The sequence below is a fragment of the Phyllobates terribilis genome, unplaced genomic scaffold (genome assembly GCF_046119375.1).
Source record: "Phyllobates terribilis strain yellow unplaced genomic scaffold, ASM4611937v1 Scaffold_8__6_contigs__length_399053987, whole genome shotgun sequence".
Lineage (NCBI taxonomy): Eukaryota > Metazoa > Chordata > Amphibia > Anura > Dendrobatidae > Phyllobates > Phyllobates terribilis.
Window position 1 is genome coordinate 243157129 of NW_027362768.1, and position 24300 is coordinate 243181428.

The 24300-nt window shown below is 41.1% G+C and overlaps 1 protein-coding gene across 2 annotated transcripts in view; it reads left to right on the top strand.

Moving 5' to 3' along the window:
• The first annotated feature begins 1185 nt into the window (after positions 1-1185).
• PRRX1 (paired related homeobox 1) overlaps positions 1186-24300 on the top strand; it is a 137948-nt gene continuing 114833 nt past the window's right edge. The window contains exon 1 of one of the 2 annotated variants that reach the window (XM_073642691.1): positions 1186-1809. In XM_073642691.1, coding sequence (XP_073498792.1) covers positions 1566-1809 — 244 coding nt within the window. In that variant the 5' untranslated portion in view covers positions 1186-1565. The remainder of the gene's footprint in view (positions 1810-24300) is intronic. The other variant, XM_073642692.1, reaches the window with a different exon arrangement.

Here is a 24300-nt window from a genome sequence, read left to right on the forward strand (position 1 = left end):
TTCTGAAACAAGAATATGAAATGAATCCTAATTAATTATTTCCAGATTGCTGATAACCGGATACTTGAGGTGACTAGAATTGTCAGTCTTTTAGAATATAATTAGCGTAAATCTAAGTTCACACGAGTGTATGAAAAATCATTTCATTTGCATAGTCATTATTATTTTTCCAGTTTTGAGATCTGTATAGCATCGTTTTTATGCATAAATAACTAATAAAATTATTTGGTTTAAGCTGTATACATTACCCTGTGTTCATATTTGCAATAGATCATTTATAAGCGGATGATGTACAAATTGTGTACTTAGGGCAACTGTTTTTTGGGGCCTCCCACTGAAATGTATGCATGAGTCTTGTCGCAAAATGGATGAGACTAGTGCATGCTGCAATTTGTTTCCAAACAGACTGATGGTTTGGGTAGGAGCAGACAAGCTATTTTCTGTCCAAGTGCGACCCCACAAAACATTAGATGGCACTTGGAGCAATGTTAGTCTATGGGGCAGTGCACATTTGAGTGCAGTCCTTTTTCTGCAGCCTCACACAATAAAGAAGATGGAGACATTTTTTTTCTCCATCTTCTCCTTGTCTGAGAGAATCGGAAAACAGTATGCTGACACTGATCAAACTCTGATCAGAGTAAGATGAGAATGTCAGGCTACAGTCAAATGAGCAATGATTCTCTCTTCCGAAAGAATTGGGTCGATTATGGTAATGACACTCTGATCATGGTTTGATCAGAGTGTCAGCATAATGTGATCCGATTCTCATGCACAAAAGAATTGTATCACAGGTGTGGAAAAGACGGAGAACTTGATTTCTCCATCTTCTTTATTGTCTGTGTCCACGTAAATCAGACTGCACTCGCGTGATCTGATTCGTAGAGCCATTCACAGCATGCATAATTCAGCTTGAGAAAAAAACGCATATTTGCACTGCCCCCTAGTATAACATTGGGCCCAATGCTATCTGATAAAACATAACATGGCACTCGTCGGAGTTATGCATGTGAGCGAGCCCTCAGCTGCATAAGTGGCCGATTCTCACGGAGGAGAGAATCACGAACCAAAAACATACTTGTGTGAATGTAGCCTAAGGAAGGAAACCGGGAGATGAGTTGTTGGCAGGAGCTGGTGATCTGTGGTTGGAGGAGGCATTACAAGTAGGACAAGGAGGGAGGAGGAGGACAGGGTGATCTGTGGAACATCAGGAACAGCACAAAGACATTGCCACGTAATACTAGGCTGTTATTAAGTGAATGGTCCTCCCTGGGGTCTCCAGTCTTCATTTCTCCCCTCACAAGTCCCCTCCTACATGCCAGGCTGTGGCGTTTGATGTGCCAAACAGTTCTGCATCCAAGTCGCAGAAACAATAGTTGTGCAAGAAAAAAAGCTCTGCTTAAGCTCTTCCCAAAGACTGGCCTCCTACATCTGCAAGGCATCAGAAGGAGAAGGCAGAGCCCAGGATGCGCCGGAGCTGAGCTCTACAGACGGGACCTTGGCTCTATCCCTCCAGAACAGTGACCCACGTCCATTACCTCTGTAGGAGCATTGCAGTCATTGTCACCATGACTTCCAGCTACAACCACCAGCTCCTAGACAGGCAGGCGCTGGTCGGGGGACGTCTGGAGACCCCCATAACAGCCGGTGTAGAGAGTCTGCAGCACAAAAAGAACTTCTCAGTCAGTCACCTGCTGGATCTGGAGGAATCGACCGAGATGGTTGGAGTTCAGGCCGAGGAGGATACAGGGCAAAGGAGCTTACTGGAGTCTCCAGGGCTGAGCAGTGGAAGTGACACCCCACAACAAGAAAGTGAGTGCTGAGATAATAATGACAGCTCAGTGTCAGGTGTGGAGAGGAAAAACAACCAGAACATTCATTCTTCTCTCTAACATAGTCTAAGCATATACAGATCATCCATAATAATGGGCAGAGATAAAAATACATCATCCACAGCCTATATAGTCATATAGATAGATTATCCACATCTAATACAATCTAATCATATAAAGATCACCCATAATAAGAAGGGCTAGAGATTAAAAGATATCTACATGTAATACCAGTAGTAATATATCATCCACAGCCTATATAGCCATATAGATAGATTATCAAAATCTAATAGTCTGATAATATATATATCACCCATAATAATAAGGGCTAGAGATAAAAATACATCATACATATGTAATACATTTAGTAATATATCATTCACAGCCTATGTATTCATATAAATAGATTATCCCCACCTAATACAGTCTAATAATATACAGATCATCAATAATAATAAAGACTAGAGATAAAAAATACATCATCCATATGTAATTTAGTAATATATCATCCACAGCCTATATAGCCATATACATAGATTATCAAAATCTAATTATCCACATCTAATACAGTCTAATAATATACAGGTCACTAGTAATAATATGCTTTAGTAATAGGAAGGTATATATCATCCATATATAATATATTTAGAAATACATCATCCACAGCCTATATAGTCTGCTATACATAGATTATCCACATTTATTACAGTCTGATAATATACAAAGATCATTAATATCTACTAATAAAAATATATCATACATGTGTAATACATTTAGTAATACATCATCCACAGCCTATATAGTCTAATAATATATATATATATATATATATATATATGTATATAAATTATCCACATCTAATGCAATCTGATAATATACATAGCTCATTTATATCTAGTAATGAAAATATATAATCGGTATGCAATACATTTAGTAATATATCACCCCCAACCTGTACAGTCATATTCCTAGATTATCCAAATCTATGTCTGATAATATCAACAGATCAACTGTAATAATATGGTTTATTAATAGGAAGGTATCATCCATATTTAGTAATAGATCATCCATAGCCTGTATAGTCTAATAATATAATTAGATTATCCACATCTAATACCGTCTGATAATATACATAGATCATTCATGTCTAGAATTAAAAATGTCACCCATATGTAATACATTTAGTATTATATCATCAATATCCTATATCGTCTAATAATGTACATGGATTATACACATCTAATACAAACTAATTATATACGAAAATCATTCATGTCAATAATAAAAATATATCGTCCATATGTCATACATTTACTAATATATCATCCACAGGCTATGTAGCCTAGTAATGTACAAAAATTATCCAAACCTAATACAAGTCTGATAATATAAATATATCATTCATAATAATATGTTCTAGTAATACAAATATATGAATCATATGTAATACATTTAGTAATATATTATTTATAGCCTATATAGTCTAATATACATAGATTATCCACATCAAGTACAGTCTAATTCTTCACGTAGAGCATTCATGTATAGTAATATAATAAATCATTCATATGTAATACATGTAATACTATATCTAATATTATTGACAGATAACTAATATCTAATAATATAACACAATACTGTGTAACAATATGCACAGATTATCACCATGTGGAGGACATTATAGAGGGACATAGTGTCAGTCTGGTGCGGGCAGGGAGGTGAGAACCGCTGACACTATGTCCATGTTCACATTGCACTGCTGAACTCCAGGACATCAGTCATCCATTCCATCCTATTGCACATTCTGGTCTTCTGATATAATGACTTCTTACAGTCGTATATATTACCGGGTGCATGTCAGTAACTGCTGCCATCAGTGGCTCTGGGATCTGATGATATGAGGTTGTCCCGATATGCTGCAGATTGGTTGTATAGACACATGCTGTGATTGTCTTAAATGGGGGTTGCTAACATTGCGCTGAGACCCCTGTGCAGGTGGCCAGAACTGATTTTCAGTAGCCCACATGTTTGCGACAAATCAGCTGCGCTTGGATCTTCTGCTCAGTAATGTGTGATATGTGTCAGTAAATCGCAAACTGACACATAAAGATGGGCAGTCTACATAGATCATGGAAGCCGGCTCCTTGGGTAGGAAAGGTAAGGGAAATCACTGCGCTCTCCACCAGTAACATAAGGATCAGGGGTGACTTCAGGCCCCCAGAGATGAGGGAGCAGCCTGTCCCAGGGAAGTGTGGCCCCCCGAGAGTGCAGCAGGCTCTGCCCCAGGGGCCCCTGCAGCCGGTGCAGCCGGACACCCCGCGGTCCTACTGCCTGCGCCTTCCCTGCCAAGTCTGCAGGTTATAGAGGGATTTAGATCATTGTGCCGATTAAGCGGCTTCTCCAGCCAGTAGAAATAAACCTGAGGTGATAGACAGTGTGGAGGGACATGGGGGGAACCAGATGGGCCTTTTCTGTGGGCTTATCAGTTTTAAGAGCAAAGTGATTTGGACTGTCCCAGTATAGGGGCTCCTTCACACTCATTTTTTTCTCATTTTAAAATGTATGGGAGAAAAATGCAAGTTTTATAAACAACAAATGTCAAACACCATGAAAAGCCCCACCATATTGGTATGTGTGGGCTCCTGTGAGAAAAGCCCTGCAGTCTGGTGGTGATCCCCACTGATCTGGTCTGTATAAAATGTGTATAAAAATAACCCCTGAATTACTGGACTCACCCCAACTAAAGTGCCAAAACCTGAAAAGGCCCTACTGATGGAAAGTCCCCATTCACTAATCTATCCTGTGATGTGGAGGTCAGACAAGCAGAGCTCTTCCCCCAGGAGCTCACAGATAACCCACCTCCCCCCTGCCTGACCATGCTAGGCGCAGCACAGAAGTGCTGGTGACAAGGGCACCCACAGCCCCACTATCAGTATTCGGTCAGTATTTTTTCTCAGGAGTGGGAGCCAAAACCAGGAGTGGGTGATAAATGCAGAATTGGTGACTTGTTTCTATTATACCTTTTCTCTGTTCCTCACCTGGTTTTGGCTCCCACTCCTGAGAAAAAATACTGACCGAATACTGAACAAATACTGATAGTGGAGCTGTGGCCTTTAGTACAGCTTTCAGCTATCATACAGCCACATGGCACTGCACTGGCATTTGTCTTTTCAGATCACAACAGATTATTGGAGATCTGGTCCTATTAGTCCACGTTCACACTGGCATCTTATGTTTAGAGATTTGCACTGTTCTCCAGCGACCATTAGGCTGTATGCAAATTACAATAATATGTGAAATGTAAAATAATAGCACTAATATGTAAAATAGTGGGATATATCCTGTACGGACTGTGCAGCCTTTTTTGCACATTAGGCTTCTGGATAATCAGAAAATCAGAGCGTTGACCTGACATTTGCACAGGGCTGGGTATTTATGTTTTTCATGAATTAATTTTGCAAAAAAAATAAATTCCCAATGAAAATACCTAATAAAGTGCTTAACATGTCCTGTGCTTACCCATCCTGACAAACTCGCAGTTTTTTTCTTGGTAATTTGTATATGTTGCCCATTTACAGTATTATGCATGTGAGCTGCAGTTTAGACTGAAAGGAATGATGAGATAGTGTATATATAGGATTATTTAGCAATAACACCCTTCTATATGTGTCTGACAACAATCCCTAATACAAGTATCAGGAATATAAAGGATTTGTAGTAAAACCCAAGCCAAGTCTGTATATTGATCCTATTGCTGTGATCACTTTCCCATGTGTCAGATCAGTCATTTTTATTACAGTCTGAAATCTCATAGAATGGATATGTCAGATGAGGAGGGAATTTTGTTCTCCCTCGGATACTCAAAGCGCAATAAAAGTGACCCAGGATTAGGGAGATAAGGAGATGACTAAAGCCAATATCTTTGTTTTACTAGGTCAATTTATTAACTCATAACTAAAGTTTAGATCCAGCAGCAGATAAATAAAATATCCAAACAATCTTTATTAGAACTTCTTTAAAAGAGTGGCTAAATCTCTGTAGCCATAGTTGGTTTAGTCTTTGTCTATCACGGTTGTTCACTTTTATGTGACTTACGTGCGTGATGTGGCCCCAGCTGATTCCATGGATTGATCTGGGTAAGGGCTTATTCAGACATCAGTGATTTCTCTCATGAAAAAAAAAAAAAAAAAATAGACCGAGTTTCATAAGGCTTTTTTTTTTAATCAGATGTTCATCAGACTTTGGCCAGTGCTTCAGTTTTTACTACCAGAATTTTCTTGTATGAAATAAAAAAAAGCTACTGGAGGTTTCTCAGACTTCTATCAAAAAGTCAGAGAAAATGGACTGTACATAAATGGCACTGGAGTGCTGTGTGATGTTTGCAGGGACCCATAGATTTGGATTGGTAATTTTCATCCGAGTGTCAGACATGTCTATTGTCTACATGATTTTGTGCGGACCACTCAGGCTGCAAAAATACATGACATGTGAGTAGTCCCATAGACTAAAAGGTTACGTTCCCATGATGAGATTTTGATGAGTTTTTGCTGTTGCAGATTTTCTGCACCATTTCTGTAAATTAAGGTAGTTACATTTTTTCATTGCGTTTTGGAGTGCCTTTTTACAGGTGTTTTTATCGCGTTTTTGTTTCCTTATTGATATAGTCATGTGCGGATTACCTGCATTTTTGATGAGTTTCCACCCTGGAAACACACTGACAGTGCATGGGCGTTTTTTACCTGCAGATTTTCTGCATCTAATGCAAGTTTATAGGAAGAGACCCGGCTACTCTGTAAAGCGGTGACATCGGTAACATTAACGCTCTTCAGATGTTCCGTGTCACGCACAGCGACTGTGAAGTGTGGTAGCGTTACTGATGTCACCGATTATCAGAGTCACCGGGTCTCGCGCAGCACTGCGTGACCCAGAAGAGGTTGTTTGCCAAGCGTATAGAGCGCCAGAACGAAGCTCCATAGGCTTTGTACAGAGAATTAGCTGGACTTTACTGGATTTGCTGATTTCGTCAGATTTGGTTCACATCGTCGGACCTGCGTGGGATTTTTTTCATTTTAGTGGTGAACCAGTGAAAGTTTTGGGAAGTGTTTATTTCAATGTTAAAAAAATGCAATGAAGAACCGCAAGTAACCTAATTTAAACAATAGGTGCAGAGATTCGGCAGCATTAAAAACTCACCAAAATCTCATTGTGGCAATGTAGCCGACTATGTTGAAACATGTCAGGTCACGTTCACACATTCAGTATTTGGTCAGTATTTTACATCAGTATTTGTAAGCCAAAACCAGGAGTGGGTGATGAATACAGAAGTGGTGACTTGTTTCTATTATACTTTTCCATGATTCTTTCACTCCTGGTTTCGACTTACAAATACTGATGTAAAATACTGACCAAATACTGAACATGTGATTGTGGTCTTAAAGACAGTAGTACCAGCGTATTTTGAGGCCACGGTCACACGTTCAGTATTTGGTCAGTATTTTTAATCAGTATTTGTAAGTCAAACACTTTCACGGTATTTGTACCATGCTTCCATTGAAGTTTGAATATTTTGTTTTACTCTATCTGGTGCTGGATCTTTTTGTATGACTAGTATTGTTAGAAGCCGCACTGACTTGACCCCAAACCGCAGTGGTCATTGCCTGCAGACTGGATTTTACAAGGTAGTGACACTCATTGAATCGTAGTGATGTATCTTGAGTGTTTTTACTTCAATTACTTAATGAACGATTGTAAAGAATCACAGTCATGGTTTATAAAAGTGAATCAAATTGTTAGATTATATGATTGTATGCTATGTGGAAATTGACAATTTCCAAATTAGCAAGTCTGATCAGTTACAATTCTGGGATCTAGGTGCAGGTGACCACTTTATAGGGACATTACCTAAATGATCATAAACTGTTATGTTGTGGCTAGAACAGCTAGAACTTTGTTAATACCTTACTTCAGCTGTAAGAATTAATATCTCTCTGTGGCCCATGTATGGCACAGCTGGAGTGAGGTATAAACAGAGTTGTTATGGGCCACAAGATACCAGTTTATGACTGTTTAGTTGAATTTCACATAAAGTAAAGTCGGCATTTTTACTATTTGAAATATGCCAGAATTCAGCCTTTATTTTGTGGCAGATGCTGTATTTTACATTTCTTAGATGTTTCAAACAAATTTCCCCTTGCCAGTTACACTGGGGAAAATAAGTATTTGATACACTACCGATATCGCAAGTTTTCCCACCTAGAAAGAATGGAGAGGTCTGTAATTTTTATCTTCACCTGTGAGAAACAGAATCTTAAAAAAATCCAGAAAATCACATTGTATGATTTTTACGTAATTAATTAGCATTTTATTACATGAAATAAGTATTTGGTACAACAGAAAAAACACAACTTAATATTTGGTACAGAAACCTTTGTTTGCAATTACAGAGATCAGACGTTTCCTGTAGTTCTTGACCACATTTGCACACACTGCAGCAGGGATTTTGGCCCAACCCTCCATACAGATCTTCTCCAGATCTTTCAGGCTTCGGGGCTGTCGCTGAGCAACATTGAGTTTCAGCTCCCTCCAAAGATTTCTATTGGGTCAGGTCTGGAGACTGGCTAGGCCACACCAGGACCACTCTTTAGTTTCCCTGGCTGTGTGTTTCAGGTCATTGTCATGCAGGAAGACCCAGCCACGACCCATCTTCAATGCTCTTACTGAGGGAAGGAGGTTGTTGGCCAAACTCTCGTAATAGATGACCCCATCCATCTTCCCTTCAATACGGTGCAGTCGTTCTGTCCCCTTTGCAGAAAAGCACCCCCAAAGTATGATGTTTCCCCCACCATGCTTCACAGTTTTCTTAGGGTTGTACTCATCCTTCTTCCTCCAAACACGGCGAGTGGAGTTGATACCAACAAGTTCTATTTTGATCTCATCTGACCACATGACCTTCTCCCATGCCTCCTCTGGATCATCCAGATGGTCATTAGCGAACTTCAAATGGCCTTGGACATGTGCTGGCGTGAGCAGGGGGACCTTTGCATGCCATGCAGGATTTTAATCCCTGAAAGCGTAGTGTGTTACTAACCTTTGGCTCCCTGAGTCATCATTCTATTTAATGGTATCCATGTCCTGAGGATGTGGATGCCACTGAAATTGTAATGATGGGTGGGAGAGGGGGAACGGTGCCAATCAGTGTCGATGTCACTGAGCGCCCCCAAGCTTAGAAAGCCGTATTCAATATCTGTGGAACTGAATATGGATTTGCTTCAGAAACAGCATAAGGGGACATCTTCTAAAAGGTTTTTGAAAAGTTTTCTTTCGAATTTCATTTATAAGATATATTTAAAAGATTATTAAAATCACTTGCTCTACATTATTATTCAATAAAATTTAAAACAACAGTTACATTTTAAATGCTTTCTTTAGTTAATATCTACTTTACTGCAAAATCAAGGCACTTAGCACAGCATTAACAGCTCAGTAGTTAGCAGTATTTATGATGAACCGTTTTAGTGTGAATTGGCTGACCTAGCCAGGACAAAGCTTTATAAGCAGAAAAAATTCGTGCTACTGCCACCAGTATAAGCATATTATCTAAAACAGAAAAAATAGGACTGCAGCGCTCATGTCCTGAAAAGTGAAAAAGAGAAACATTGCATTTTTTTCCAGCAGTTAAAACCATCTTTTTTTAATGCAGCAATGGAGCATTTTTTCTTCAATGCTGGAGTGGTACTACTAACCTAAGGTCCCTGACTCTAGTCTTATACTTACCCGCTGCCGTCTTCACTTTCTATCGAAGACGCTTTGGTCCTGTGACTGCAGTCTCTGACTGCCCGGGAGTCAGAGGTAACGGTAACGAGCTCTCAATGTAGCGGCTTTTTCACATGTCCGTGTTTCCAGTACATGTGGTGACAGTTTCCACACATCCTGGAGATACATACACACACAGACCCACTCAAATCTATGGGTCTGTGCATATGTCAGCGTGTTCCCACAGACTGTGTGTCCGGGTGCTCCACACACTGACATGTCTGTTTTTTTGCAGATGCACGGTCCGCAAAAGTGTTTCTTGCTGAACACACATGGATGACATCCGTGTGTCGTTAGTGTGACACATACCGGCGCCTGGGAATCAGCTCTACAGTTAGCGCTGTTCCCAAGCGCCGGGTGCTGAACGCTGCCCTCATCATGGTTCCTTGCTTGCGCTGTGATCAGCATGAGCAAGGGACAATGTTGGGAGTAGTAGTCTGCTCCCGCAGTGTCCCTGTGTAAAAATAAGAATAAAATAAAAAATTCTTATGCTCACCTGTCCAGAGATGTCCCTCGCTGTATTCCTTTGACCACTGATGCCGAGGAGCCAGGGAGAATGAGCCGCTCCAGCGAGCGTCTCCGAAGCTGAGCTCAGGAGCGGTGTCCTGTCACTCACTGAGCGCAGCTCCGGAGCCATTGAAAAGTGACCTCCAGCTCACCCACCAAACAAACACTGGAGTGATCTGGCAGGTCACAAACTGCTGGAGACTAACGGGAACGGAACCAATAAAAGGTGAAGATGGCGGCCGGTAAGTATTAGAGTAGGGGATGGTAACTTAGATTAAAAGCACCATTCCAGCACTGCAATAAAAAAAATGCTCGACTGGTGCTTTAAGCAAAAGAATTGCTGTTTTTTTTTCTGGCAATTAGTAATCCTGAAAAATCTTTTTTCAAGTTTTTTGATCAATTCCAAGATATTTTTAATTTTTTTCTGTGTTTTTTTTTTAGCATTTTGCCTATCTTTTTACTGAAGTTTTCCAGACATTTTTGAAATCCATGAAGCAGTGAGGAAAACATCTTCCAGGCCTCTTTTTAGCCTTCCTATTAGCTTGTATTGTAAAGCATTGAGCTTCTTCCTTGCGGAAAACCCCTCCTGAATGTACATGTCACTTCTTCCAAATGATTGTCATCATTAAAAACCTGAAACATTTAAAAGGTGCTCTAAGAACTGAACATTTGATCAGCAATTTTTTTCCATAAAAATCAATGGGACAATTCTTACTAACATTTTGTGTTATTTTTCCCTCATCCGAGTCAAAAAATAGAGGAAAAATATATCCTTCATGCTAATTTTTTTTTTTAACAGACATGGCTAGTGAAAACCACCTTGATTTTGATTAGTTTTTAATGTTTTCTTTTTTTAAGAATCATTTTCATTGTGTCCATGAACTTTTTCCTATAGAGATGTGTTACACGCACGCCGCTAGGTTCAGATAGGGGCGAGACAGGTTACATGAATTCTTTGGAATCCTGGGGGAACCGTTACTCAGGGCGACCATAGAACATGCGCTGCAGCTTCTCTCAGGCACACAGGGGTAATGACACTCAGGCACAAACACACAGATTGTTTCACTTGCTGACCAGACACACTTGACAAGAGTCCTCATAAACGGTAGAACAGTAGCATTTAATAAGAAGCCGCACGGCCAGTGCAAGTTAAGTCTTATGAGCAACAGGCTCTAGTGACAAACAGTACAGTTTCCTTAGCAGCACAGCAGTTCACAGTCTTCCCAGTAGTACAGGACAGCACAGTTCTAATGCAAAGGCACATTAATGAACACAGCATTCTTTACAGTACAGTGAGATGGAGGAGGAAGGGGGGGTTTGCTGAGGGAGATGATCCCTGTGACACCATTTCTTCCAGTCCTTATCTTTATGCCTGACAATACTCAGCACTGCTAGTTCAGGAACTCTACCTGACCTGTGCTTAGCTTCACTCCTGACTTGAATCCTTTTTACTTGCAGGGGCACTTCTGTGAGATACAGAACACACCACTTTTCTCTTCAGCTCCAGCCAGACAGTAAACAACTTCCCCACTATCCCCCTGGGGCTCTGCTAAAACGGCTCCCCTTCTCCTGTGACTGTGTTAACCCCTCTAGTTGCTGGATGCTTCTGGAGCACAACACTTCCTGTCTCATGTGCTTGTGTTACTTCTAATAGTTGCTGAATGCTTTTAAAGCAACAGCACTACTTCTGCATGTCACACTCTGCAACAGCACTACATCTGCATGTCACACTCTTCCCTCCTTTTTGAATGTCGTCCTCGACCTTGGTCAATCTGACCAATTTTGAGACAGTGGTGAAAGTTGGATAACTTTATATACAAATTGGCATTGACAAATTGGTATAACGTTCATAAACATTGATAACAACCTATTCTTACGACCTTTTTCTTGTAGGACGCCTGTAAGAAATAAACAATTAACACCATTAAAACAATCAGCATCTCTTCAGCTGGAGCTTTTCGTACGTCTTCAACCAGCTCTCTCTATCTATGCTTTAACAGTTCTTTGCTTCTACAAAGTCTTTTAAGAAAAATCAAAGTATGAAAACAAGTCTTTCAACCAGGGAACATCTTCCATACTACCTCTCGGTGGTGAATACCACTCAAGTGGGCTTACCTGGTCCGTAGGCAGAGATACCTGTTTCCAGTCGACAGTCCTTGGCACTTGACTCGGTTCACCAAGTGTCTCATACGTCAGCATCACGGGCCTCCTCACTTCTCGAGTCAACATCCTCCTGGTGGGTTCTTCCTCAGATACCACGGGTTCTTCAGTCACAGGAGTTTCTTCCGCCGCACTCATTTCCCGTGCTTCCTCAGATGCTCTTGGAGCTGCCTCTGTAAGTTCCTGTACTTCTTCTAAGTCGCTTGTTTCCACACGTTCTGGTAATTATGCTCCTCCTGAGTGTCGATCGGTCTCTTCAGGGGGGGGGGGGGTTCGATCATCAGGTTTGAATTGGACTTCATCTGTACTCCTTAGTATGAACTCTGCAGCCTCGGGACTTAGTTCAGTCTCCTGAAGATGGTACATCCCTCTCCTTGCCGGTTCGAGAAATACAACAGTGTGTTCTGCTCTATCGGAACTTTCAAGGTCACAATCCACCTCCGGAGCTTCAGTCTGTGGTGGTCCCTTAGTCGATTTTGGCCGATGTCGGTCTACTTCTGGGAAGTCTTGTTGTGGTGGGAGATAATCACAGGTTAGCAGTAAATTCCTATGGACTATTCTGGTTTTCTTGTCTCCCGTTTCCAATCGGATTCCATACACTGGGCTGTCATCAGCTTTCCTCCTTACGATCACATACACCTTGTCTTCCCAGTACGAACAAAGTTTTCCTGGACCGCCTTTCTCACGTGCGTTCTTGACTAGCACCCGACTTCTCAGTGCCAATTCTACACCATAACATTTTCGATCATAGTACTCCTTACTCTTGCTCTGTCCTTGCGTAACCACTTTGGATGCTATGTTGTATGCCTCTGCCACCCATTCCTTCCATTTCCGAACGTACTCCGGAGACGTTCTGTAAGTCTCTGACACCTGAGTATCGAACGTGATGTCAATTGGCAGTCTTGGCGATTGTCCATACAATAGGAAAAAGGGTGAGTGACCCATTGCATTGCTCTTTGTACAGTTAAAGGCATGTACCACTTTTGGCAGAGAACTCTTCAAGTCTTTCTTCTCATCAGCTGTTAAAGTGCGCAACATCGACAATAATGTCCGGTTAAAACATTCCACTTGTCCATTACCATCTGGGTGATAAGGCGTTGTGTGGGATCTCTGAATTCTACAGTAGTTTCCTAACTTGGCAAAGAGCTGATTCTCAAATTCTCTTCTTTGGTTGTGGTGTAACCCCGTAGGGAACCCAAACCTCAAAGCAAAATCATTGAAGATCTTGTCTGCTGCTGTTCGACCCGATTTATTAGTGGTGGCATATGCTTGAGCAAATCGAGTGAAATGTCCATCACCACCAAGATGTATTCGTATCCACCCTTGCACATCTCAAAATGTCTATTGAGATCAACTCAAACAGACACGTAGTTTGCATGTTGGCCATAGGTGCCCGGGTTGATGTGTTCAAACACCCACACTCCCTGGTCACGTAACTCTCAATATCTCTCTGCATGACGGCCAGAAGAAACGTTCACGGATCAAATTTGTTGTCCTTTCCACTCCCAGGTGTCCCATGTTTTCATGGAGTTCTTTGAAGACCAACCTACGGAATACTCTGGGTAGTACGAACTGCCAGTTTTGTCCTCCTTTACGATACAGGATACTGTCTTCACTGAGGTAGAGCTTCGTCCATTCTTTAATTAAAACAGATACTGCTGGTGACTCATTATCTCTCTCCCGTTTACTTGGAAACCGATTTTGGTCTACATAAAGTAATATTCTACCAATTATCTGATCTTCCCGTTGTGCTCTACGAATTTTCCCTTTTGGTAGTTGTTGAATAGACTGGGGGTGATCTTGTTCTCTCGCTTTTATGGTGGTTTCCACTGTCACTGGACACCACAATGGTGTGTCTTCCTCCTTATAAGCTTGTACTGCTTGGGTAGTGCTCTCAATTGCTTCCACACTGATTTCCAACGAGCATTCTTGCATGAACTCCTCAGGCTCTAGTGGCATTCTTGACAATCCGTCAGCATCCGCATTGCATTTTCCTGGCCTGTACTTGGTCTAATCGTTCACAGATAGCCCATTTCCATTTTCCGGAATGTAGATGGTAATTCTTCTCGGTGTCTGTCAACGTTCTAGAACCGTAACCGATGGCTCTCATTTTTCCATCTTGATGCTGATAGAGGGCAGCTCCCAGTCCATCTTGAGAAGCGTCACAATGAAGAGCAAATGGTAAATTGAAATCAGGATATCCCCAGATGGGTGGTTTTACCAGGTAGTCTACTAGTTCTTCCAATACCTCCTGGTGGTCTGCTGTCCAGAGAATGGGCTTTTGGGACGAAACGGCGTTGTTTCTTTTAAGCCCCGTCCTTTCCGCGTTCTTCTTTTTCTCCGTGGGTGTTGTTGTCTCTGTCGTCCCCCCCAAGAGGAGGTATAGTGGGGCGGCAATCCTGGAGAATTTCCGAAAGTAAGTACGATAATGGGAGAGGAATCCTAATATCTGCCTCAATTCCCCGACGGTAGAGGGCTGCTTGTCTTTTAAGGCCAGTACTGGAGCGATTTCTGTAGGGCTTTTGTTAGGGCTTTGAATTGTTCTTTCAATTCCTGTAGTTCAGTCTGTGGATGGAGATTCCCTCTTTTGGTAATTGGTGCCATCCCTCCATCCTTCAACTTCAACCTGGTTAGAAACTGTGTTAGCTTCTGGAGGAATGTCCCAATGACGTCTTCAGCTTCTTTCTCCCCCAGCTCATCCATTTTTGCATTAATGGCAGCTAACAGTGGCCTGTGGTTGTGTGATTTGGAAATCTGTTCTACTGACATCTTTATATGTTCTGCTACTGTTCTCAATTCTTCACAGGTTAACTGAAGAAGCAGCTCACTAATTCTGTCCATTTGTATTTCTACATCCATTGCTTCTAGTGAGTTTTTCTTTAGAGCTGGTCCCCTTTAACTAGTGTAGCAGAGTTGAGTTGAGGTGCTGATGTGTTTTTCCAGACACTTTTATTCTTCTCCCTCTACACGCTAATTCCCGCTCAGGATTCCCCGTACGGGCCACCAATGTTACACGCACATTTGGAAACTCTAAACCCTTCCTACAGAGGCGCACACGGAAAGTTGAATTTGGTTCACACAAAAAAAGATGCAAAACACCAAAACCTCGGCAAAAAAAAAAGATGAAAATGCAATAATGAATCAGGCCAAATATAGTGATGGATGTTCGGGTCTGGCGGGTTTGGCTGAACATGTAAAAGAAAGTTTGGTTTGGGTACCCGAACCCGGGCCATATTCAGATGAATGGGGAGCCCGAACATCCATTGTTTACCGCACTGTCAACTGCATGACAGTGCAGAAATCACGGGCTCAGATCAGCGGTAATATCGTTACTGCCAGTCAGAGTGCTGTAGTTCCCACGCTGTCAAATGACAGCGTGTGAGCCAGTAGATCTGACAGGCGTCGGCTGATGAGAGTACTACTCCCATCAGTGTACTTATTCATCAGTCGGCGCTTGTGCTTCAAATAAAGAAATAAAAAAAGAAAAGACTTGCAGTCCCTCTATTTTTGATAACAAGCGCAGGAAAAAACCGACAAGCTGTCAGCTTTATCAAGGCTGGTTATCAAGAATAGAGGGGTCTTTAAAATTATTTTAAGAAATACTAGCGTGAAGTCCTCCCAATTTTTGACAAACAGCCAAGCCAAAGCAGACATGTAAGGGCTGATATTCTCAGACTGGGAAGGAGCCATGGATATTGCCCCCCACAGCCTAAAAATTGCAGCCCGCAGCCACCCCAGATAAGGCGCATTACATTTGACGCTTTGCCCGGCTCTTCCCACTTGCCCTGATGCGGTGGCAAGTGTGGTAAAGGTTATGGCGTTGATGTCAGCTGTTTTATGGCTGCAGACATCAAGCCCACAAGTTAGTAATGGAGAGACATTTATAAGACACCCCCATTACTAACCCCAAAGTTAGATTATAAAAAAAAAACATAGCCAGACTAAAATCCTTTAATTAAAATAATGACACAGACTCCTTTATTTGAAATAAAAATAAAAATGCGTTATACTCACCTTAATGCCTAATCCACTGAAGCCAATGTCCCCTGGAAAAAAAAACTAAATAATAAACAACCATTATACTCACCTTTTCTCCTAATCCACTGATGCCCATGTCCCCTGAAAAATAAGAAAAATAATAAACAACCATATTCCTCACCTATCTGATGTGATAATCCATACTGTCCCCCGACGATCCAGATGATTTAGAGAGCAGTCACTAATGTGACTGCGCTCCACGTCAGCCGAAACATACTGAGACCTGCAGTGTGGAGGGTGCCATGAGAAAGTTCATCAGAGTTCATAGCTGATGAACCCTGGTGACCTCACTTACATCACTGCTCGCTGCATGAGAACTTTCTCATGCACCAAGCGGTGCCAATAATGAGGTCACTGGGGTTCATCAACTTTGTACCCCGGTGAACTTTCTCATGGTAGCTCAGTGCTATACACTCCAGGAGCGATTACGGTCACATTACAATGTGAGCCGGCAGGCGGGGAGAGCAGTCACTGATGTGACTGCTTTCCAATTCACCAGATCGTCGTGGGACATTATGGATTATTTTCACATTGGACAGGTGACGAATATGGTTGTTTATTATTTTTCCTCTCCAGGGGACATGGGCATCGGTCGATTAGGTGTAAAGGTGAGCATAATGGCGGTTTATTATGTTCTGTTTTTTTTTCCAGGGGACATTGGCTTCATTGGATTAGGCATTAAGGTAAGTATAATGCTTTTTTATTTTTGCTTAAAATAAACGAGTCTGTGTCATTATTTCAATTAAAGTATTTTATTCTCGCTGTGTTTTTTTTTTTTACCAGTACAACTATTTGGTCAGTATTGGGGGTGTCTTATACACTGTGTTCCAAATTATTATGCAAATAATATTTTCTCAGATTTTCCCAAATTACCTATATGAATTGCAGTCATTGTAATTTTCCAGTCAAATAACCATTAGAGTACAATTGAAAGGTTTTTGTACAAACTGCCTATGATAACAGTATATTTTTAAAAAAATTAAAAACTCAAACTGCACTCAAAATGCATGCTCCAAATTATTATGCACATCAGAGTTTTCAACCTTTTCATTTTAATAAAGAACAAAAAAATGGTCATTTTTGAAATTATAAGCATTAGCAGGTTATTAGAAACTGAAATCAAACAGTTTTCAACTCAAAACTTTATTCTAGGTGATGTTACATTTGAACATAGGACCTCTTGTTCGAAAGGAGCTTCTGAACTCTCTCGTCCATTGAATTTGTCAGGTTTTGGATGGTTTCTGCTTTAATTGTATTGCATGAGGACAGAATACCCTCCCAGAGCTGTTGCTTAGATGTGAACTGCCTCCCGCCATCATAGACACTCCTTTTGATGATGCTCCAGAGGTTCTCAATGGGGTTGAGGTCAGGGGAGCATGGGTGCCACACCATAAGTTTGTCCCCTTTTATGCCCATAGCAGCCAGAGATGCAGATGTGTTATGTGCAGCATGAGACGGGGCATTATCATGCATGAAATGATCTCGATGGTCCAGATGAATGGAGTGGAGGATGGCTGGTTGATGGACACCCCATGCAAACACGGCTATGGCGCTAACAAGGAGGAGGTGGAGTAATGTTTTGGGCTGGAATCATGGGGAGAGAGATTGTCGGCCCTTTTAGGATCCCTGAAGGGGTAAAGATGAACTCCATAATGTATGTTGAGTTTCTCAAACAGCACTTCCTTCCATGGTTCAAGAAGAAGAACCGTGCATTCCGCAGCAAGATCATTTTCACTGTGTGTTTGGTACGGACCCTGAACTTTACTGTTTGGGTTCGCCCATCACTAGCCACTTATGTCTACAAACATATTTTTCATGAAGGGTCTAATGCCTTAGGCAAGATGTAAATTTATAGTCTATGTTGAAATGTGTTTAGTGGCATTTGGGTAACTTTTTAGCTTTAGTTACCCAAGCTGATGTGACCTGAATCACGTCAATTGGAGATTTAGATGGAAACCCTGATATAAGTGCTCAGTGTAAAGTGCAGGAAAAACGTGTTCCAAAATGTTATGTAAAATGTTCCCAATAAAAGCTTCAACTCCTGTCACAAAAAAAGCAAGTCCCCACTCAGGTACCGTCATCTGTTAACAATAATATAGGGGCTTCCACATTACTGGTAGCACAAAGGTTCTGGAAAAACTAAATGGCTCTCACCCTCCAAAAGAAATCCAGCAAATTCTGCATTCCCAAATCCAAATGTCCCCCTTCCTTCTTAGCTCCAGTGTGTGTCTAAACCGCAGTTAACATCCACATGTTTAACATTCCTGTAGTGATGAGAGCCTGCTTAATTTATGGGTGCATGTCTCCAGAAGCATGAGCTGAGCATAATGTACTGGTCACTACAACTTACTGGTCGCTACAGCGTACTGGTCACTACAACGGCAGTTTGCAATCTTCACTTAGCAGCATCCACTGCTGCTTGTTTCTGGAAAACACCCATGGAGTCAAAATCGTCACTACACCTGTAAATAAATTCAGAAAGGGGTATAATTTCCAAAATTGAGTCACTTGAGGGGGATTCTGCTCTTTTATCACGTAGGGTCTCTGTATATGGAGTCTGCAAACTATTCTAGGGAAATCTGCGCTCCAGGAGGCAAAAAGCTCTCCGTCCCTCCCAAGTCTCGCCGTGTGGCTAAGCAGTACTGTACAGCCACATATGGGGTATTTCTACATTCAGCAGAAATTGTGGGACACATTTTGGTGCCATTTTTACCCATTTCACAATGTGAAAATGTAAAATCTGGGGCTAAAACAATTTTTTTGTGGTAAAAATGTAATTATTTTTTCTTCACTGCCCAATGGTATAAAATTATGTGACACACTTGTGGTGTCAATATGATCACTGCACCCCTAGATGAATTCATTGAGAGGTGTCGTTTGTAAAATGGGGTCACTTATGGGGGGTTCAGCTGGCACCTCGGGGGCTTTACCAATGTGACATGGCACCCTCAAACCAGTCCAACAAAATCTGAACTCCAATATGGTGCTTCTTCCCTTCTGAGCTTTGCACTATGCTTCAAAAGTAGTTTTTGACCTCATACAGGGTATCTGCATACTCAAGAGAAATTGCACAACAAATTTTGTGGTCCATTTCTCCTGTTACCCTTGTGAAAATGCAAAATGTTGTGCTAAAAAACATTGTGGGAAAAATTTGTATTTTTTATTTTCACGGTTCAATGTTGTAAACTTCTGTGAAGTACTTGGGGGTTCAAAGTGCTCAGCACACATCTAAATAAGTTCCCTGAGGTGTCTAGCTTCCAAAATGGTGTCACTTGTGGGGTTTTTCCACTGTTTAGGCACATCAGGGGCTCCCCAAACGCAACATAGCGTCCGCTAATTATTCCAGCAGATTTTACATTCAAAAAGTCAAATGGCACTCCTTCCCTTCCGAGCCCTGCCTGCAACCAAACAGTGTTTTTTCCCACATATGGGGTATCGGCTTACTCAGGAGAAATTGCACAACAAACGGTATGGGGCAATTTCTCCTGTTACTCTTATGAAAATGCAAAATTGGGGGCTGAAAAACATTTTTGTGGGAAAAATGTCAAAATTTTATTTTTATGGCTCAAATGTTATAAACTTCTGTGAAGCACCTTGGGGTTCAAGGTGCTCACCAACCATCTAAATAAGTTCCCTGAGGGGTCTAGTTTCCAAAATGGTGTCACTTGTGGGGATTTACACTGTTTAGGCACATCAGGGGCTCTCCAAATGCAACATGGTGTCTGCTAATTATTCAAGCTAATTTTACATTCAAAAAGTCAAATGGCACTCCTTCCCTTCCAAGCCCTGCCGTGCGCCCAAACAGTGTTTTTTTCCCACATATGGGGTATCGGCTTACTCAGGAGAAATTGCACAACAAATGGTATGGGGCAATTTCTCCTGTTACTCTTATGAAAATGCAAAATTGGGAACTGAAAAACATTTTTGTGGGAAAAATGTCAAAATTTTATTTTTATGGCTCAAATGTTATAAACTTCTGTGAAGCACCTTGGGGTTCAAGGTGCTCACCAACCATCTAGATAAGTTCCCTCAGGGGTCTAGTTTCCAAAATGGTGTCACTTGTGGGGATTTACACTGTTTAGGCACATCAGGGGCTTTCCAAATGCAACATGGTGTCTGCTAATTATTCAAGCTAATTTTACATTCAAAAAGTCAAATGGAACTCCTTCCCTTCCAAGCCCTGCCGTGCGCCCAAACAGTGTTTGTTTCCCACATATGGGGTATCGGCTTACTCAGGAGAAATTGCACAACAAATGGTATGGGGCAATTTCTCCTGCTACTCTTCTGAAAATGCAAAATTGGGAACTGAAAAACATTTTTGTGGGAAAAATGTCAAAATTTTATTTTTATGGCTCAAATGTTATAAACTTCTGTGAAGCACCTTGGGGTTCAAGGTGCTCACCAACCATCTAGATAAGTTCCCTCAGGGGTCTAGTTTCCAAAATGGTGTCACTTGTGGGGATTTACACTGTTTAGGCACATCAGGGGCTTTCCAAATGCAACATGGTGTCTGCTAATTATTCAAGCTAATTTTACATTCAAAAAGTCAAATGGAACTCCTTCCCTTCCAAGCCCTGCCGTGCGCCCAAACAGTGTTTGTTTCCCACATATGGGGTATCGGCTTACTCAGGAGAAATTGCACAACAAATGGTATGGGGCAATTTCTCCTGCTACTCTTCTGAAAATGAAAAATTGGGGGCTGAAAAACATTTTTGTGGGAAAAATGTGAACATTTTATTTTTACGGCTCAATGTTATAAACTTCTGTGAAGCACCTGGGGGTTCAAGGTGCTCACCACACATCTAGATAAGTTTCCTGAGGGGTCTAGTTTCCAAAATGGTGTCAATTGTGGAGTGTTTCCACTGTTTAGGCACATCAGCGGCCCTCCAAACGCGACATGGCGTCCTTTAATTATGCCAGCAAATTTTACATTCAAAAAGTTAAATGACGCTCATTCCCTTCCAAACCCTGCTGTGTGCCCAAACAGTGGTTTTCCCCCACATATTGGATATTGGTGTGCTCAAGAGAAGTTGCACTACAAATTTTGGGGTCCATTTTCTCCTGTTACTCTTGTGAAAGAAAATTGGGTCTAAAGTAACATTTTTGTAAGAAAAAGTTAAATGTTTATTTTTTCCTTCCACATTTCAAAAATTCCTGTGAAGCACCTGAAGAGTTAATAAACTTCTTGAATGTGGTTTTGAGCACCTTGAGGGGTGCATTTTTTAGAATGGTGTCACTTTTGGGTATATTCTGTCATGTAGACCCCTCAAAGTCACTTCATATGTGATGTGGTCCCTAAAAAAATGGTTTTGTAAATTTTGTTGGAAAAATGAGAAATCGCTGGTCAACTTTTAAGGCTAAGTGCCCATGATGCAGAAATGCTTCATATTTTTTACGCTTCTACCTGGCAGGAAAAACACATGTGGATTTTACATGCATTTTTCCCACCAGGTAGAAGCGTTTGTCAAGCGTTTTTGCATGCATTTCTGCATGCGGGTTATCAAGCGCTTTTCCAAGCGATTTTAGCATCACTTGGAAAAGTGCTTGACAACTTGATCACACTATATAAATCCATGCAACCGGCATGGATTTATATAGTGTGACCAAGTAATAGTTAAAAAAAAGAATAAGAATGGTAAAAAATAAAAAATAAACATACTTATCTTTCGATGGCCCCTGGTCTCCTTCTCCGGTGCGGCCGGTGTGTTGGGCGGCTCGCGGTTGTGTAAAAGGACCTGCCATGACGTCATTCAGTCATGTACAGGTCACGTGACCGCGACGTCAGCCCAACACACCGGACGCATCGCTGAGGAGGCCGGGGGGACATCAGAAGGTAAGTATAATCTTTATTTTTTATTTTAAATTCTATTTTTTACAGGTACCATGGTACCCAGGTCTGGAGGAGAGTCTCCTCTTCTCCAGACCCGGGTACCATCCGTACATTGAATCGCTTCATATCTGCATGTGCACATGTAGTGATGCGGATATCAAGCGTTTCAATGCAAGTCAATGGCGGCAATTACGCTGCGTGTCCGCAAAATTAATGGACATACTGCGTATTTTTCCGCAATGATAATCCGCAGCGGAAATTTCTGCAGCATGTGCACAGCACATGCGGATTATCATTGGGGACCATGGGGCACGTATTACCAAGCATTTTAAAAGCGTTTTCGCTGTGGGAATTCTGCGGCAAAAACGCTTGAAAAATGCATAGTGGGCACGCAGCCTAACCCTTATAACTTCCTAACAAAAAAAAAATTTTGGTTCCAAAATTGTGCTGATGTAAAGTACACATGTGGGAAATGTTATTTATTAACTATTTTGTGTAACATACAGTATCTCTCTGATTTAAGGGCATAAGGATTAAAATTTTGAAATTTGCTAAATTTTCGCCAAATTTCCATTTTTCTCACAAATAAACGTAAGTCATATCAAATAAATGTTACCACTATCATGAAGTACAATATGTCATGAAAAAAACAATCTCAGAATCACCGGGATCCGTTGAAGCGTTCCAGAGCTATTATCTCAAAAAGTGACATTGGTCAGAATTAAAAAAATTGGACTGGTCAGGAAGGTGAAAACAGGCTTCGGGGTGAAAGGGTTAAAGATACCTATGCCAGATAATCATTCTCTCCTACAAAAATCCATTTGTGTTCCAGAACCTTTTTCAAAATTCAAATACTACACAAACACATACAATAGTATGAGAGTATTACAGTAATCAAGATAATTTAACAAGGTCCACTGGACCAGTAGCCAATTATAAAGGACCTACAAAAGTTCAGTATGGATTATACTTATATTGGATAACCTGGTCCGCTTTGTTGTGAGAAATCCACCTGCCATGTTGAACATGCTCTCTGACATTACACTGGGGGCCGGACATGACCATATGCCCAAAGCAAACTGTGACAGTTCTTGCCATTGCTCGAATTTGTAGACCCAGAGATCCATGGGATCAGCACTCAGGATATTTGCTTGAGAAAGGACACAGTCTAGGTTTGATTGAACATGGCTGTTCAGGCGGTGCAACTCTGTTTGCGGATGTGCATCAGTTTTTGCACTGGCAGATAAACCATCTGGTCCATCATGTCATATATATAAAATGTGTAAATTTTGTGAAAGAAACTTTAATTTATAAAATGTAAAGAATTTGGGTTTGAAAATTTCAAACAATTTAGCCCTTTCTTCCTAGCTCTGCAGAGGGGCCGCACACGTGAAGAAGTGTTGACTGCAGGGAGAGCATACATGCATCAGGCAATTATCCACTGTGCAAAAGCTTCATTTATTAGGGAGCACAGATTTTCCTGATAATATGCCAATTCTACCACCCAAAAAGTTCTTGAAAAATTCTGGAAAAAAAATGATAATTTTGGTAAAGAACATTGCAGTTATGGAAGTGAAAGAATTTTGATTTGTTAATTTTAAACAATTTAGCCCTTGCTGACAATTTGTCTCGGCCTGCCCTGCCCTGCATGCGCGGGGGCCACACATGCAGGGAAGTGTTCACTTTGCAGGGAGTGGAAAGAATTCTCCTGGTCATACATGCAGTCAGCAGATTTTCCTGCCAATATGCCGATTCCACTGCCATTAAAAATTTCTGAACAATTTTAGAAAAAAGTAATATTTTTTTTCACATTTTACTGATGAGGTTCAAAGAATTTTGGCAGGATAATTTTTAACAATGTGGCCCTTTTTCACAATCTTGATCTTGGTGCTACCAGGAAAATTCCACCCAGACACAGTCACAATAATGTTTAATTTCACCCAAAGTCAGAAAGTAGATGATTTATTATATCAAAGAAATGATGCACATAATACAATAAATGTTGGTGTTTAAAAAATGTTGCAATTTGTGCATAAAGCTGGCAGAGATGGCTTTTTGATACAATAAATTATGGTGGCTAGGTATTTTCCATTGAGCCTGAGCACACACTATACTTTCACAAGA